The 13852-nt window shown below is 41.2% G+C and overlaps 1 protein-coding gene across 1 annotated transcript in view; it reads left to right on the plus strand.

Moving 5' to 3' along the window:
- Positions 1 to 13852, plus strand: part of PLA2G4A (phospholipase A2 group IVA) — a 106879-nt gene that overhangs the window by 14500 nt on the left and 78527 nt on the right. Inside the window, exon 2 of the mRNA XM_070749008.1 lies at positions 13438 to 13582. Within this exon, the coding sequence (XP_070605109.1) occupies positions 13550 to 13582 (33 nt within the window). The 5' untranslated portion in view covers positions 13438 to 13549. The remainder of the gene's footprint in view (positions 1 to 13437; positions 13583 to 13852) is intronic.

Genomic DNA, 13852 nt, shown 5'->3' on the forward strand with positions numbered 1-13852 from the left:
TGCGGGGGAACCGAGGTGACAGAGGGAGGAAGTGTAGGAAGGGGCGGTTTCCTGTCTCTTTCCCATCGCGTTCACTCGGGACCGCCGTTTGCCTTTCAGCAGATTCAGAGGACACCCCCCCGCCACCGCCCGCTCCGGCTGGGATTCCAGCAAGGAATCCCAGAGGAGGGGGAGGTGCCTCCATGGACACAGTCACCTTCCTTTGTGATCGCTGCCTGCTTGGAGTGCCCACCACCAGATCCGGTAATTTTCTTGCAGCAAGGAATCCTTCCAAAATTACCGGAGCTGGTGGTGGGGGTTTCATGGTCACACGCACACCACTGGCTTCGCTCCCACCCAGGACCCAGGGAATAGGGTGGGGGAGCCTAGCAAAAAAAGAGCTGCACAATGCCAAAGCCTTTCCGTTTGAGCTGCAGGCAGAGCAAGGGCTTTGCGAGGGCTTCGCAAGGAGGAAATAGACCACTTTCGACAAGAGAAGAAAGACAGGAAAGGAAGAAAGTAAGCAAGCAAGTAAAGGTTTTCTCAGCCCGAGGGAAACGGCAGTCCTGAGTGAACGCGAGGGGAAAGAGACAGGAAACAGCTTGGCACTCGCCGGCTCCACAGCAGCTGCTGACTCCGCGGACCGGTGCAACATGCCTTGCGGCCCGGTACTGGTCCACGGACCGGCGGTTGGGGACCCCTGCTGTAGTTGACTAGATTCTTGTGCATAGGCATGAGCAATACAATTCTGTGTATATTTATTCATAAACATTGAGAGTCCCTTTTGCAGAGTTACTAAAAATTCAGCCTTCCACAACTTGGATAACCATGTGGTAGTAATTAACTGTGGACTGTCCTCATGGAAATCAAGAGATTATTCTATCTAACCTTCCTGTCAGTGTGATAGTAGGGAAATTGAGCCCATGAATTCTGATTAATCCTAACTATTACCTCCAGTGATCACTTTCTTCTATAGAGTACAATTTCCTTGCTAATTACTAGATAGCTTATGATGCAAGTTTCCTTATTGGGATATTGCAGTTGCATAACTAATTTGCTGGAAGTGTGTTTATATTTTAATATATGTACTTCTTGAAAGGTGCCATAACATATTAAAAATGTTGCAAACAGATGTTAAAGATACTAGTTGCTAAACATAGTATGTTTATTATGTAGTAATAAAGCCGGGCCTAAAATTCACCATTTTGGCCTGTAGTTGCCCAATTCTTGGTCCTGAAGTCATTTTATTTAGCATGTCCCTTATTTAGAATTTTTGGGATAATTCATATCTGTTGGGTGATCCAACATTGATCACTGTATTATTTAATGGATTACTGTATTTTTCAGAATATAAAATGGATTGGAATATAAAACGCACCTTAGTTATGCAGGTGAAAACGGGGTGAAAAAATCTACCTACCAGGTATTCATCTGGCTAGCGTCCTTAGTCTGGTGAGCTTCAGCACATCATTTTATCCCCTAGTTAAGAGCTGGGGAAAAAATACTTTCTCTTTGCTGGCTTATTTTGTTGCATGCGGGGAAGATTGTTAGCAATCTTGTTGGGGCTGGAAAAAAGAGCTTCGAAAAAGCTACATTCGGAGTATAAGACGCACCACCTTTTCAGCCTCTTTTAGGCGGGGGGGAGTTGTGTATCTTATACAGTACTCCAAAATACTGTACATTAAGATTACATGCCAACGGTTTCTCCCCTAAAAAGTATAAGAATATTTCAACTTGGAGGTTGAAATTCAGAATCTGTGGAAAGGGTGGGAACCCTTCACTTCCCAAATTTAGAATTGCTATACAGCTTTGTTGCTGTATTTCATTGCAAAAAGACTAATGACTTAAGCCGTTCTAAATAATCCGTACATTGAGTGTTCCAATTTCCTTTCTTGTTTCGGAGTTTGGGAATAGGTTTTCATAAAAGATTTGATTCTGATTTGTCAGAATAAGGTGGGACCAAACAGCTGTTAAGTAGTATTCTAGGGCATGGCTTTTTTTCAGTACCCTGTTTCCCTGAAAATAAGAATCATGTCTTACATTTTTTTGAACCCTGAAATAAGCACTTGGCCTTATTGCAATGCACTCAAAAGTGCATAGGCTTATTATCAGGGGATGTCTTATTTTGGGAGAAATCAGGGTAGCAATTTCCAGTGTCAGGAGCTGTTGAATGATTATAGGGAGCCAAATAGTGTATCATCTTTTTCACTTTTGCCAGTTCAGTAGTCCTTTTTTTTTTTTAGTATAATGTCTTCTAATGGTTTATATACGAAAATTAATATTTTCCAAACTACCCTTAAAGTCAATTTGAATTAGTATTTGTTGTCTAACTGATGCCCTTTGCCTAACATCTATGCTATTTGTAGATGTGGCTATACAGTGATACCTCTACTTAAGAACGCCTCTATTTAAGAACTTTTCTAGAAAAGAACCAGATGTTCAAGATTTTTTTGCTTCTTCTTAAGAATCATTTTCTACTTAAGAACCCGAAAAATTTCCCAAGAAATTTGAGAGTAGCGTGAAGACCTTGCCAGTTTCCTGCCATTCCCCCTTTAATCCCGGCCATCTTGGGCTTTTCTGGGCTGCCAGAGGAGCCTTTCAGTGCCGCTTAAGGAGGCTTAGGCAGTCTAGAGCGAATGAAGCATTTTTCTTTCTCTGGGTGCTTGGAGAGGGAATAAACCTGCCAGCACCCAAAGAAAAGAAACGCTCCCTTTGCTCTGGGTAGCTGAGGAATCATCACAGTGAAGAAAAGGCGCCAACTAGCAAGCGAGAGGAGAGAGGAGCCCTTCAGCATGGGAATGAAGAGGCAGCAGGTAGCAGCAGTAGCAGCTGGTGTATGGGAGGCAGTGTATTGGAGGCGCGTACTCCTCCTTGCTGCCTCAGAGTCCCTCTTTTTTTTAAGCCTTAAAGTTTTTTATTTTTTTGATTCCCCTCACCTCATCTTCTTTCTTCAGCAGCGACTCTCCTTCTCCTCCTCTTCTTCCTCCTCCTCCCACCCAAATTCTGAGCTTTTATTTCTTTCCTAATGGGTTTGCACTCATTATTTGCTTTTACATTGATTCCTATGGGAAAAAATTACTTCTATTTAAGAACGTTTCTACTTAAGAACCTGGTCATGGAACAAATTAAGTTCTTAAGTAGAAACTACAGCTGGTACAGAATGCAACAGCTTAGTTACCAGCTTGTTTTAAAATCCAATTCAGGGTGTTGGTTATTAGCTTTAAAGCCCATTACCAGATGAATTCAAGGTATCTCCCCAATATGATCAATTCACTCGACCAGACGCCTGATGGACCCAGGGGGCTTTCAGAGGGCGCTTGGGGTTATTCCAGATGCACTCGTCCACAGTTCAGCAGACTCTCTTGCTGAGGCCTGGAATAAGGCTGCAGCGGAGGCTCTTGACCGGATTGCGCCATTGCGACCTCTCCGCGGCACTAGACCCCGTAGACCTCCATGGTTCAACGAGGAGCTCCAGGAGTTGAAATGCCAGAAGAGACGTCTAGAGAAGCGATGGAGGAAGAGTAAGTCCGATCGAACACTTGTAAGAGCTCATATTAAGACTTAAAAAGTGGCACTCAAGGCGGCAAGATGCGTGTATCATGCTGCCTTGATTGCATCAGCGGAATCCCACCCGGCCGCTCTGTTTAGGGTGACCCGCTTCCTTCTTAACCACAGGGGAGTTGGGGAGCCCTTACAGAGTAGTGCCGAGGATTTTAACACGTTTTTCACTGATAAAATAGCTCGGATCCGGGCGGACTTCAACTCTGATTGGATAACAGAGTCGACTGACAATGAGTCAGTCGATGTGACTGGGGCCTGTACTTGTCCACCTCTCTGGGAAGAGTTTGATCAGGTGACACCTGATAAAGTGGACAAGGCCATTGGAGCTGTGAGTTCTGCCACCTGTTTACTGGATCCATGTCCCTCCTGGCTGGTCTCGGCCAGCAGGGAGGTGACACAGAGCTGAGTCCAGGAGATTGTAAATGCTTCTCTGAGGGGGGGGGTCCTTTCCGGATCCCTATAAGGAGGCACTTGTGTGACCCCGCCTCAAGAAGCTTTCCCTGGACCCAGTCATTCTTAACAACTATAGGCCAGTCTCCAATCTTCCCTTTATGGGGAAGGTTGTTGAGAAGGTGGTCGCGCTCCAGCGGTCCTTGGAAGAAGCCGATTATCTAGGCCCTCAACATTCAGGATTCAGGCCCGGTTACAGCACAGGAACTGCTTTGGTCGCGTTGATGGATGATCTCTGGTGGGCCCGGGACAGGGGTTTATCCCCTGTCCTGATGCTTCTCGACCTCTCAGCAGCTTTCGATACCATCGACCATGGTATCCTTCTGTGCCGGCTGGAGGGGTTGGGAGTAGAAGGCACTGTTCTTCAGTGGTTCTCCTCCTACCTCTCCGGTCGGTTGCAGTCGGTGTTAGTGGGGGGTCAGAGGTCGACCTCTAGGCTTCTCCCTTGTGGGGTGCCTCAGGGGTCGGTCCTCTCCCCTCTGCTATTTAACATCTACATGAAACCGCTGGGAGAGATCATCCAAGGGCATGGGGTGAGGTATCATCAGTATGCGGATGATACCCAGTTGTACATCTCCACCCCATGTCCAGTCAATGAAGCAGTGGATGTGATGTGCCGGTGCCTGGAGGCTGTTAGGGTCTGGATGGGTGTCAGCAGACTCAAACTCAACCCTGATAAGACGGAGTGGCTGTGGGCTTTGCCTCCCAAGGACAATTCCATCTGTCCGTCCATCACCCTGGGGGGGGGACCATTGACCCCCTCAGAGAGGGTCCTCCTCGATCCACAGCTCACATTAGAGAAACATCTTTCAGCTGTGGCGAGGGGGGCATTTGCCCAGGTTCGCCTGGTGCACCAGTTGCGGCCATATTTGGACCGGGAGTCACTGCTCACAGTCACTCATGCCCTTATCACCTCGAGGCTCGACCACTGTAACGCTCTCTACATGGGGCTACCTTTGAAAAGTGTTCGGAAACTTCAGATCGTGCAAAATGCAGCTGCGAGAGCAATCATGGGCTTCCCATGTTACACCACACTCCGCAGTCTGCATTGGTTTCCGATCAGTTTCCGGTCACTATTCAAAGTGTTGGTTATGACCTATAAAGCCCTTCATGGCATCGGACCAGAATATCTCCGGGACCGCCTTCTGCCGCACGAATCCCAGGGACCGGTTAGGTCCCACAGAGTCGGCCTGCTCTGGGTCCCGTCAACTAAACAATGTCGTATGGCAGGACCCAGGGGAAGATCCTTCTCTGTGGCAGCCCTGACCCTCTGGAGCCAGCTCCCCCCAGAGATCAGGACTGCCCGCACCCTCCTTGCCTTTCGTAAGCTCCTTAAAACCCACCTCTGTCGTCAGGCAGGGGGGAATTGAGATATCCCTTTCCCCCTAGGCCTATACAATTTATGCATGGTATGTTTGTGTGTATGTATGTTTGGTTTTAATAAGGGTTTTTTAATTATTAAACATTAGATTTGTTATATGCTGTTTTACTATTGTTGTTAGCCGCCCCGAATCTGCGGAGAGGGGCGGCATTCAAATAAAATCAATCTCTCAAGGAGAAGAGCCTTTTTTCACTGTGGTCCCTTGCCCTGTTGAGATCTGTCTCCAAAACCTGGTTTTGCCATCTGGTTTGGTACCCTGATGGGGGTGCCCTTCACTGGAATTGATTGATGGGTTAAGAAAGAAGAGCTCACTCCCATGCCATCCATCCCCTTCGTTTTAGTTTTTATTTCAGTTTTTAAATTTTAACTGTTTTTATATTTATCTTCGTACCATTTTGTAACCATCCTGAATTATTTTATGGGTGAGAGGGATGGCATATAAATTTAAAAAATAAATAAAAATAAAATATTGTATTCTACCTGATTTGTAATTACCAGATGGGAAACTGAGGGTCAAATGCAAATGGAGGCATTGCACATTCAATCCAAAAAAGAAGTACATTTAGCCTAAAAGACCTATAATTTCAGTACATAAAACTATAAAAATCCATGTATTCTTCAATTCTTCAAATGGATCTTACATCTTTTCAACTTGCTGCATTATTTATGTCTGAAAGGAGGGAAGGTATAACTTAATAAATAGAGGTATCTATTGAAATATCTAATCAGATCATATATTTCAACATATCATTTTTCGGGGAAGTGCATTTACCTATTTGCTGCAGGACTTTAATTGTGTAATGCCCTGTCTAATGTGATATGAGAAACCTTGAATTATTTTTGACATTGTTAAATGGTTATCACTTCAAATTGGCATTCATGTCTTGCACGACCAGTTTGACTGCATAGCTCTCATTCTTTAAAAAAATGTAGTCGGGTAACTTTAACTGAGGGTTTGTTTGTTTTTTTGTCAAAGCTAAAAGTAGGCCTAGAAATTTTATTACTGATCCAACAATTTCAATGCAACAAGTATACAAGTTATCTTTCAGGTGTATGGAACTTCACTTGCCTATTTTTGGAAATAATTTTTAAGGCAGACAACAAAAATGAGATCTTTATTAAATATATGTTGACTTCTGCTGAGCTTGGTAAGATTGCAGCTATGTGATCAAAGTCCCTTCAAAGGAGCATAAAACATTCTTTAATTTATTTTATTTATTTATTTATTTATTTATTTTGTCCAATGCACAATACATATTGAAGAGGATAGACATGAGTTATTATATATAAAGAAAGGATATAAAAGTCCAATACACAATGAGGGTTTTAGTGGGTATATATCAATATACACATAGTAAAATACATGATGAAGGTTATAGAGGAGATACTCATAGTAAAATATATCTAAGAAATAATAGAAAAGAAGATATAGGAATAGAATATATCAATGAAGGAATAGAAGAAGAGATATAGGAATAGAGGAAAGGTATATAGGAGATATAGGAGAGCAATAGGACAGGGGACGGAAGGCACTCTAGTGCACTTGTACTCGCCCCTTACTGACCTCTTAGGAATCTGGATAGGTCAACCGTAGATAATCTAAGGGTAAAGTGTTGGGGGTTTGGGGATGACACTATGGAGTCCGGTAATGAGTTCCACGCTTCGACAACTCGGTTACTGAAGTCATATTTTTTACTGTCAAGTTTGGAGCGGTTAATATTAAGTTTAAATCTATTGTGTGCTCTTGTGTTGTTGTGGTTGAAGCTGAAGTAGTCACCGACAGGCAGGACGTTGCAGCATATGATCTTGTGGGCAATACTTAGATCTTGTTTAAGGCGTCTTAGTTCTAAACTTTCTAGGCCCAGGATTGAAAGTCTAGTCTCATAGGGTATTCTATTTCGAGTGGAGGAGTGAAGGGCTCTTCTGGTGAAGTATCTTTGGACATTTTCAAGGGTGTTAATGTCTGAGATGCGATATGGGTTCCAAACAGATGAGCTGTATTCGAGGATGGGTCTGGCAAAAGTTTTGTAAGCTCCGGTAAGTAGTGTGAGATTGCCAGAGCAGAAGCTACGTAGGATTAGGTTTACAACTCTTGAAGCCTTCTTGGCTATAATGTTGCAGTGGGCTTTGGCACTTAAATCTTTTGTTATTAGTATACCAAGGTCTTTAACCGAGTGGGGATTATCTGTGATAATTTGATTATTCAGTTCGTATTTGGAGTTCAGGTTCTTCTTCCCAATGTGTAGGACAGAGCATTTGCTAGTTGAGATTTGGAGTTGCCATGTGTTAGACCACTCAGAAACAGCGTCAAGGTCTTTTTGGAGAGTAGTTGTGTTATCGGTGGTGTTGAAGAGTTTTACATCATCGGCAAAGAGGACACAGTTGCTTGTGATGTAATCGCAAAGGTCATTGATGTAGAGAATGAAGAGCGTTGGTCCCAGTACACTACCTTGGGGAACACCGCTTTTAACTGGGACGGGGGTGGATATGGTGCTTCCTATTTTGACCACTTGTTGTCTGTTTGATAGGAATGCTGTAATCCAGCTGTGGAGGGATCCTGAGATGCCATAGGATTTGAGTTTTAGGAGTAGTTTGTCATGGACCACTGAATCAAAGGCTTTGCAGAAGTCAATATAAATTGCATCTGTAGATTTCCCTTGATCTAGATGAGTTGTCCATATATTTTTGCAGTGGAGGAGCTGCAGGTTGCAGGATAGTTTTTTTCTGAAACCAAATTGTTTATTAGAGAGCAAATTATTAGTTTCTAAATGGAGAGTAATTGATTTGTTTATAATTGATTCCATGACTTTGCATGGGACGCAGCATAGTGAAATTGGTCTGTAGTTATCTACAAGAGAGGGGTCTCCTTTTTTGAAGATGGGGATGACCATTGCTTTCGACCATAGCTTAGGAAGTGTGCTGGTTCTGAAGGATTTTTCAAAAATTATGCTTAGTGGTTCAGCTATGGCAGAAGAGAGCTTTTTTAGAAAGTATGCACATAGACCATCTGGTCCAACTGATAGAGAAGGTTTAAGGTCACGTAATGCTTTTTCAACTTGGTCTTCAGTGAAGTCTACTTGGGTTAAATCATTGAGGGAGTTTGAGGTGCGATTGATGAAATTGGGGGATGAGCCATTGCTGTTAACAAAGACAGAGCCAAAGAAAGAGTTGAAGAGGTTGGCTTTGGATGAATCATCATGGTATTCTTTGTTGTTGGGTCCTTTGAGAGGTGGGATTGGTCTAGAGTCTTTGAGTTTATTGTTGACAAAGTTGTAGAAAGCTCTATTAGATTTGGTGCGTAGGAGGTTTTCCTCTTGTTTGCTGTAGTAGTTAAGGCATTCTGCTTTTATTTGATTGCAAATGCTTTTATATCGGCTTTTGAAGTTGGAAACTTGTCCTTTTTTGTTTTTCCTCCAGAGAGATTTTTTTCTTGTTTGTAATTTTCTTATTGAGATGGGGAGGTTATTTTTTTTGTTTATGGTACATGTTAGAGGTACATGAAGTCTGATGATAATTTTCATTTCGAGTAGGAATGTGTTGTAGAGGTCATCAGTAGTGTAGCATTCAGAGAATAGAGTTTTCCAGTTTAATGTTGAGAGGTGGGCTTCAATGAGTTCGTAGTTCGCTTTTTTGAAATTGAATTTTGGTGTTGTATTATTTTGGTGGTTCATAGTGTGGCTTAAGTTGAGACTGAAGTTTATCATGCTGTGGTCGCTGTTGGAAAATGGTTCTGTTATTTGTAAGCCATATATTGTACTTTTGCTGTTACAGAAGATGAGATCCAGACAGTTATCAAGTCTGGTATTTTTAGTTACTAGTTGGTCATGTCCCAGTTGGGTGACGGTATTATATATAGTAGAATGGATGGGTTCCGTGCAGCATTCATTTAAGGACCAGTTGATGTGTGGTAGGTTGAGGTCTCCGAGGAAGATAATGGGGTATGGGCAGTTGGTTGCCCACGTTAGTAATGTGGATAATTTGTTAGCATGTTCGATGTCATAGTCCGGGGCTCTGTAGCAGAGTAAGAAGCGAATTGTGGTATTTAGGGATAAATCACAGACAATAATTTCAGGTACCAATAAATCCTGTGCAACTTTAAGGATTTTTAGGTTCAGCGATTTTTTGTAAAATATAGCTACTCCGCCTCCTCTGCGGGATTCACGGTCTGATCGGAAAACATGGTAGTTTTTTGATGTGATAATGGAGTCTGGGTAGGAAGCATTTAGCCATGTTTCGCATATAAAAATTATATCAAAATTGGAGGTGTCAAGTAGAAGGAGGAATTCAGATATCTTGTTGACTAAACTTCTAGCATTTAATAGTTTACATTTGAGATTGGTCTTGTGTTGAGAATTGGTTTTGGGGTGGTTAGAGGAAGTAAGGGACACGCTTTCCTATTCTTGGTTTGAGGTGGTAGGGTTGTCCATTTGTTGTTGTGGAATGGTGGTCTTGCTGGTGTCAGTTTGATGTTGTGAGATGGTAGGTTGAAAGTTAGACCGGAAGAAAGTGACAGCACCTCTCCAGACATATATTCCTGAGTTCCATCTTGAATGAATTAAACCCCATTTTACCCTTTCTCCAATTATAACTTTTATCTTTCATACAACCCCATAGCTCTTAGAGTTCCTCACTTATTTGCACCCCGTAAATAGATGATCTGTGGAAATTTGCAGCCCATTACATAATTAACGTATAATCTGCAGTAGGTTTATCTGTATTGAATGGCACTGCATATTTGGCATTGACATTCTGATTGCTTGGTAGACATTTAAAGCCTTCTTACAAATCAAATCAAATCAAACCTTTATTGTCAATGAACAGCATGTGTACATGTGTACAATGAGATTGAATGGGCCTCCCTTGGTGCATCTCCACCTAAAAACACAGAATACATCTAAATAACTCAGTAAATAAATGAAAGAAAGCTCTAATCCAAATATGTAATAACAAGCACTCATTCCCATATACCAGGGGTGGGTTCCTCCCATTTTGGACCAGGTCGCCTGAACTGTTAGTGACCCACAGATGACGTGAATATGGTGTCATGGATCTCCTCTCTGCTGTGGGATTCCTCAGGGATCGGTTCTCTCCCCCCCCCCTACTATTTAAATCTACATCCCTGGTTCCCAACGTGTGGTGCACGCCCCATAGGGGGGCAATTTGATTTTTAATGGGGGCAAATGGAATCTTGTTTAAATCAAATTAATGGCCTTTTAGGATTCCTGCATGTGAGTAGTATTTTTGAATAGTAAGAACTATATGCCACAGGGATGGAGGGGGCATCAGGATTTGAGAGAACATCTGCCAGCGCCCAGAGAAAGGAAAACGTTCTGTTCACTCTGGGCTGCCCAGAGCGAAGGGAGTGTTTATTTTCTCTGGCCGCTGGCAGAGGTTTATTCCCTCTCCAAGCGTCCAGAGAAAGGAAAATGCTTTGTTCGCTGTGGACTGCCCAAGGCTCCTTAAGCGCCACTGAAAGGCTCCTCTGGCAGCCCAGAAAAGCCTGAGATGGTCGGGATTAAAGGGGGAATGGCAGGAAACTGGCCGGGCCTTCGTGCCGCTCTCAAATTTCCTGGGAAATTTTTCCAGGCTCGGGTTCTTAAGTAGAAAATGGTTCTCAAGAAGAGGCAAAAAAAATATTGAACACCAGGTTCTTATCTAGAAAAGTTCTTAAGTAGAGGTGGTCTTAGGTAGAGGCACCACTGCATTCCTGAACTAGCATGATTGGTTCAACAATTCTGGGAGTTGAAGTCCACAAGTCATAGAAGAACCAACTTTGCCTACCTTTGGCTACAATATAATGCAATAATGGCTACAATAATGTAAACTATTCTGAATTAGTTGTGGCAAATTCTAGATTAGCAGTCCCTAATCTTTTCAGCTTTGTGAATTGGTAGCAGTGGTGGCGGCGGTGGTGGTGGTGGGGAGAGGATGGTACCAGTTCCCAAAGGTCTGCAGCCCAGTACTGGGGATTGAGGACCTCTATTTTAGATCTAATTTACCTCATAGATGTACTTTCATGACTTCAATTTATTAACCAAGATTTAATAATTTTTTTTTCCATAAATGGGATATTTTCTCAATATCTTTTGATTTTCTCAATTTTCTTTTGATAGTTGCTTATTTCTTAATACTATCTAGAGACTTAATACTATCTAGAGGAAACAACATGGACTTTCTATTTATTATACTACAAACTGACTGTACAATATATCATGTACAAATAGTAAATTGTACCTCTAAATAATGTCAGTGCTGAATTGTGACCCTCACACACTTAATTGACTTGTTTTTAAACATACAGTATTTGCTAATTTTTCTAGTGACAAATGCCATCCGTAAAACATCTTATATATATTTTCTTTAAATGCTGTTGACATTGTCATGTTATAATTTCTTTCCCATAGTTGCTGCCACTTGTTTATTTCTAATGTATGTCCTACATTCTTCATCCATTTTATTGTTGTATCTTTAAGTTGTTCAAATTCTAATTCAATAGAGAACAAATAATTATAAAATTTCTGTTTGTTATTTTCTTGAGATTGATTTGTTAGATTTAAGAGCCGCATAACTCCCAATGACTGTCTAAATTTATACTTAAAGTAAGAAAGCAATTTTAAAAATAGTAGAAAGAACATCCAGACAGAGATTTTTAAAGATTTTAAGTTGGAACATTCTCAGAATTGGAGCTAAGCACATCGCTGAGGGATATCATTCATAACTGCCCATGTGTCATGAAGGAATTTATAAGTAATAATAAGCAACTTAAATAGTACACAGAAGCTCACTGGTAACTAATGAAGCTGTAGGAGCTGTAGCGACATATGGACATACTAACATTGCCTGTGCTATTGCATTCTAGATCAGTTGCATCTTCTGAGTAGTCATCAAGGCCAACCCCATGTACAATGCAACACAGGAGTCTAAGCAAGAGATGGCTAGGGCATATCTGAGAACCAGGAATGCATGTAACTGACAGACCAAATGAAGCTTTGTAAAACTCTTGACTTTAGCTTCCATGTGATTTCTAATCCCCAGATTGGAAAGCTCCCCCCAAAATCCCCCAGACCCACAAAGCCTCTAGATACTGAGATAGGAATTGACAATAGCACTTAGCTGGTATAGCATTGAGAAGTATAACTAGGTATCACCTAGGTATCATTCCCTCAAACAGGCTGATTCCACTGCTTGGGCACAAATATAAGTCACCTTCCAGTCCGTTATGCTATTGAAACTCTACTGATTGAAATTTTTAGAGAGAAGTATAGCTTGAGAATATATAATCAGTAGAATTCTACTTTAGAGTTTGAACTAAGTGTATTCATAAATCAATCTACTTTGGAATTCTTTCTCTATAATTTATGCAAATAGAGTAAGGCTGCATACAGATGATTAAATATAGTTTAACAGGTCTATAAGGTAAACTATTTTGAAAAATTGTCGAAAGGTTTATGGATTTATTTTACTTTAGATGTTCTTGCTGTAGTAAGATTTTTGCTTACAGGTTTTGGTTTCCCTGGCTTATTTCTTCTCTGCCATTACAGTGTTCCCTCGATTTTCACGGGTTCGAACTTTGCGAAAAGCCTATACCACGGTTTTTCAAACATATTAATTAAAAAATACTTTGCAGTTTTTTCCCCTATACCACGGTTTTTCCTGCCCGATGACGTCATATGTCTTCGCCGAACTTTCGTCCGCCTTTAATAAATATTTTTTTTAATAAACTTTAATAAATAAACATGGTGAGTAATAATCTAAATGGCTGCTAAGGGAATGAGAAATTGTAATTTAGGGTTTTAAAGTGTTAAGGGAAGGCTTGTGACACTGTTCATAGCCAAAAATAGTGTATTTACCTCCGCATCTCTTTTTCGCGGAAATTTGACTTTCGCGGGCGGTCTCAGAACGCATCCCCCACAAAAATCGAGGGAACACTGTATTTACCTTCCCTTAGCCACAATAGGATCGTTGTCAGGTTCAACAATTATTTGACTTGTGAGATTAAGAGATTGTAATATTTCACCTAGAAATGTGTTACACAATAGGATAAATATTTTTATGTTGCTTTTCAGCCATTTGTAGAAAGTGGAAATTCATATTGGAGGCTGTCTTGGGAACAACCTTTGCATCTACAAGAGATAGCATAATTCTTATCCTATCACAGACTCAGCCACTGTTTCTACAATGTCTGGTATAGATCCATATCAGCAGATTATGGTAAGTGGATAATTGTTTTATTTTGATTACCCAAGATAATTATTTTAATTATGGTAACAATATCAGGACCTGAATGTTTTGAAATATACAGATAGGAATAACTTTAAATAAAGAAACAAAATGGAAAGGCACTGAATTAAAATAAATATTTCAAATTGATTGCTAGAAATTCTATAAAAAGAAACCGTCCTAACTGCACTATGGAATTGATTTCAAATACCTGTAGGAAATTAAAATTAAAATATTTAGATATTTGAACTGACAATATCT

The sequence above is a fragment of the Erythrolamprus reginae genome, chromosome 3 (assembly GCF_031021105.1).
Source record: "Erythrolamprus reginae isolate rEryReg1 chromosome 3, rEryReg1.hap1, whole genome shotgun sequence".
Classification (NCBI taxonomy): Eukaryota; Metazoa; Chordata; class Lepidosauria; order Squamata; family Dipsadidae; genus Erythrolamprus; species Erythrolamprus reginae.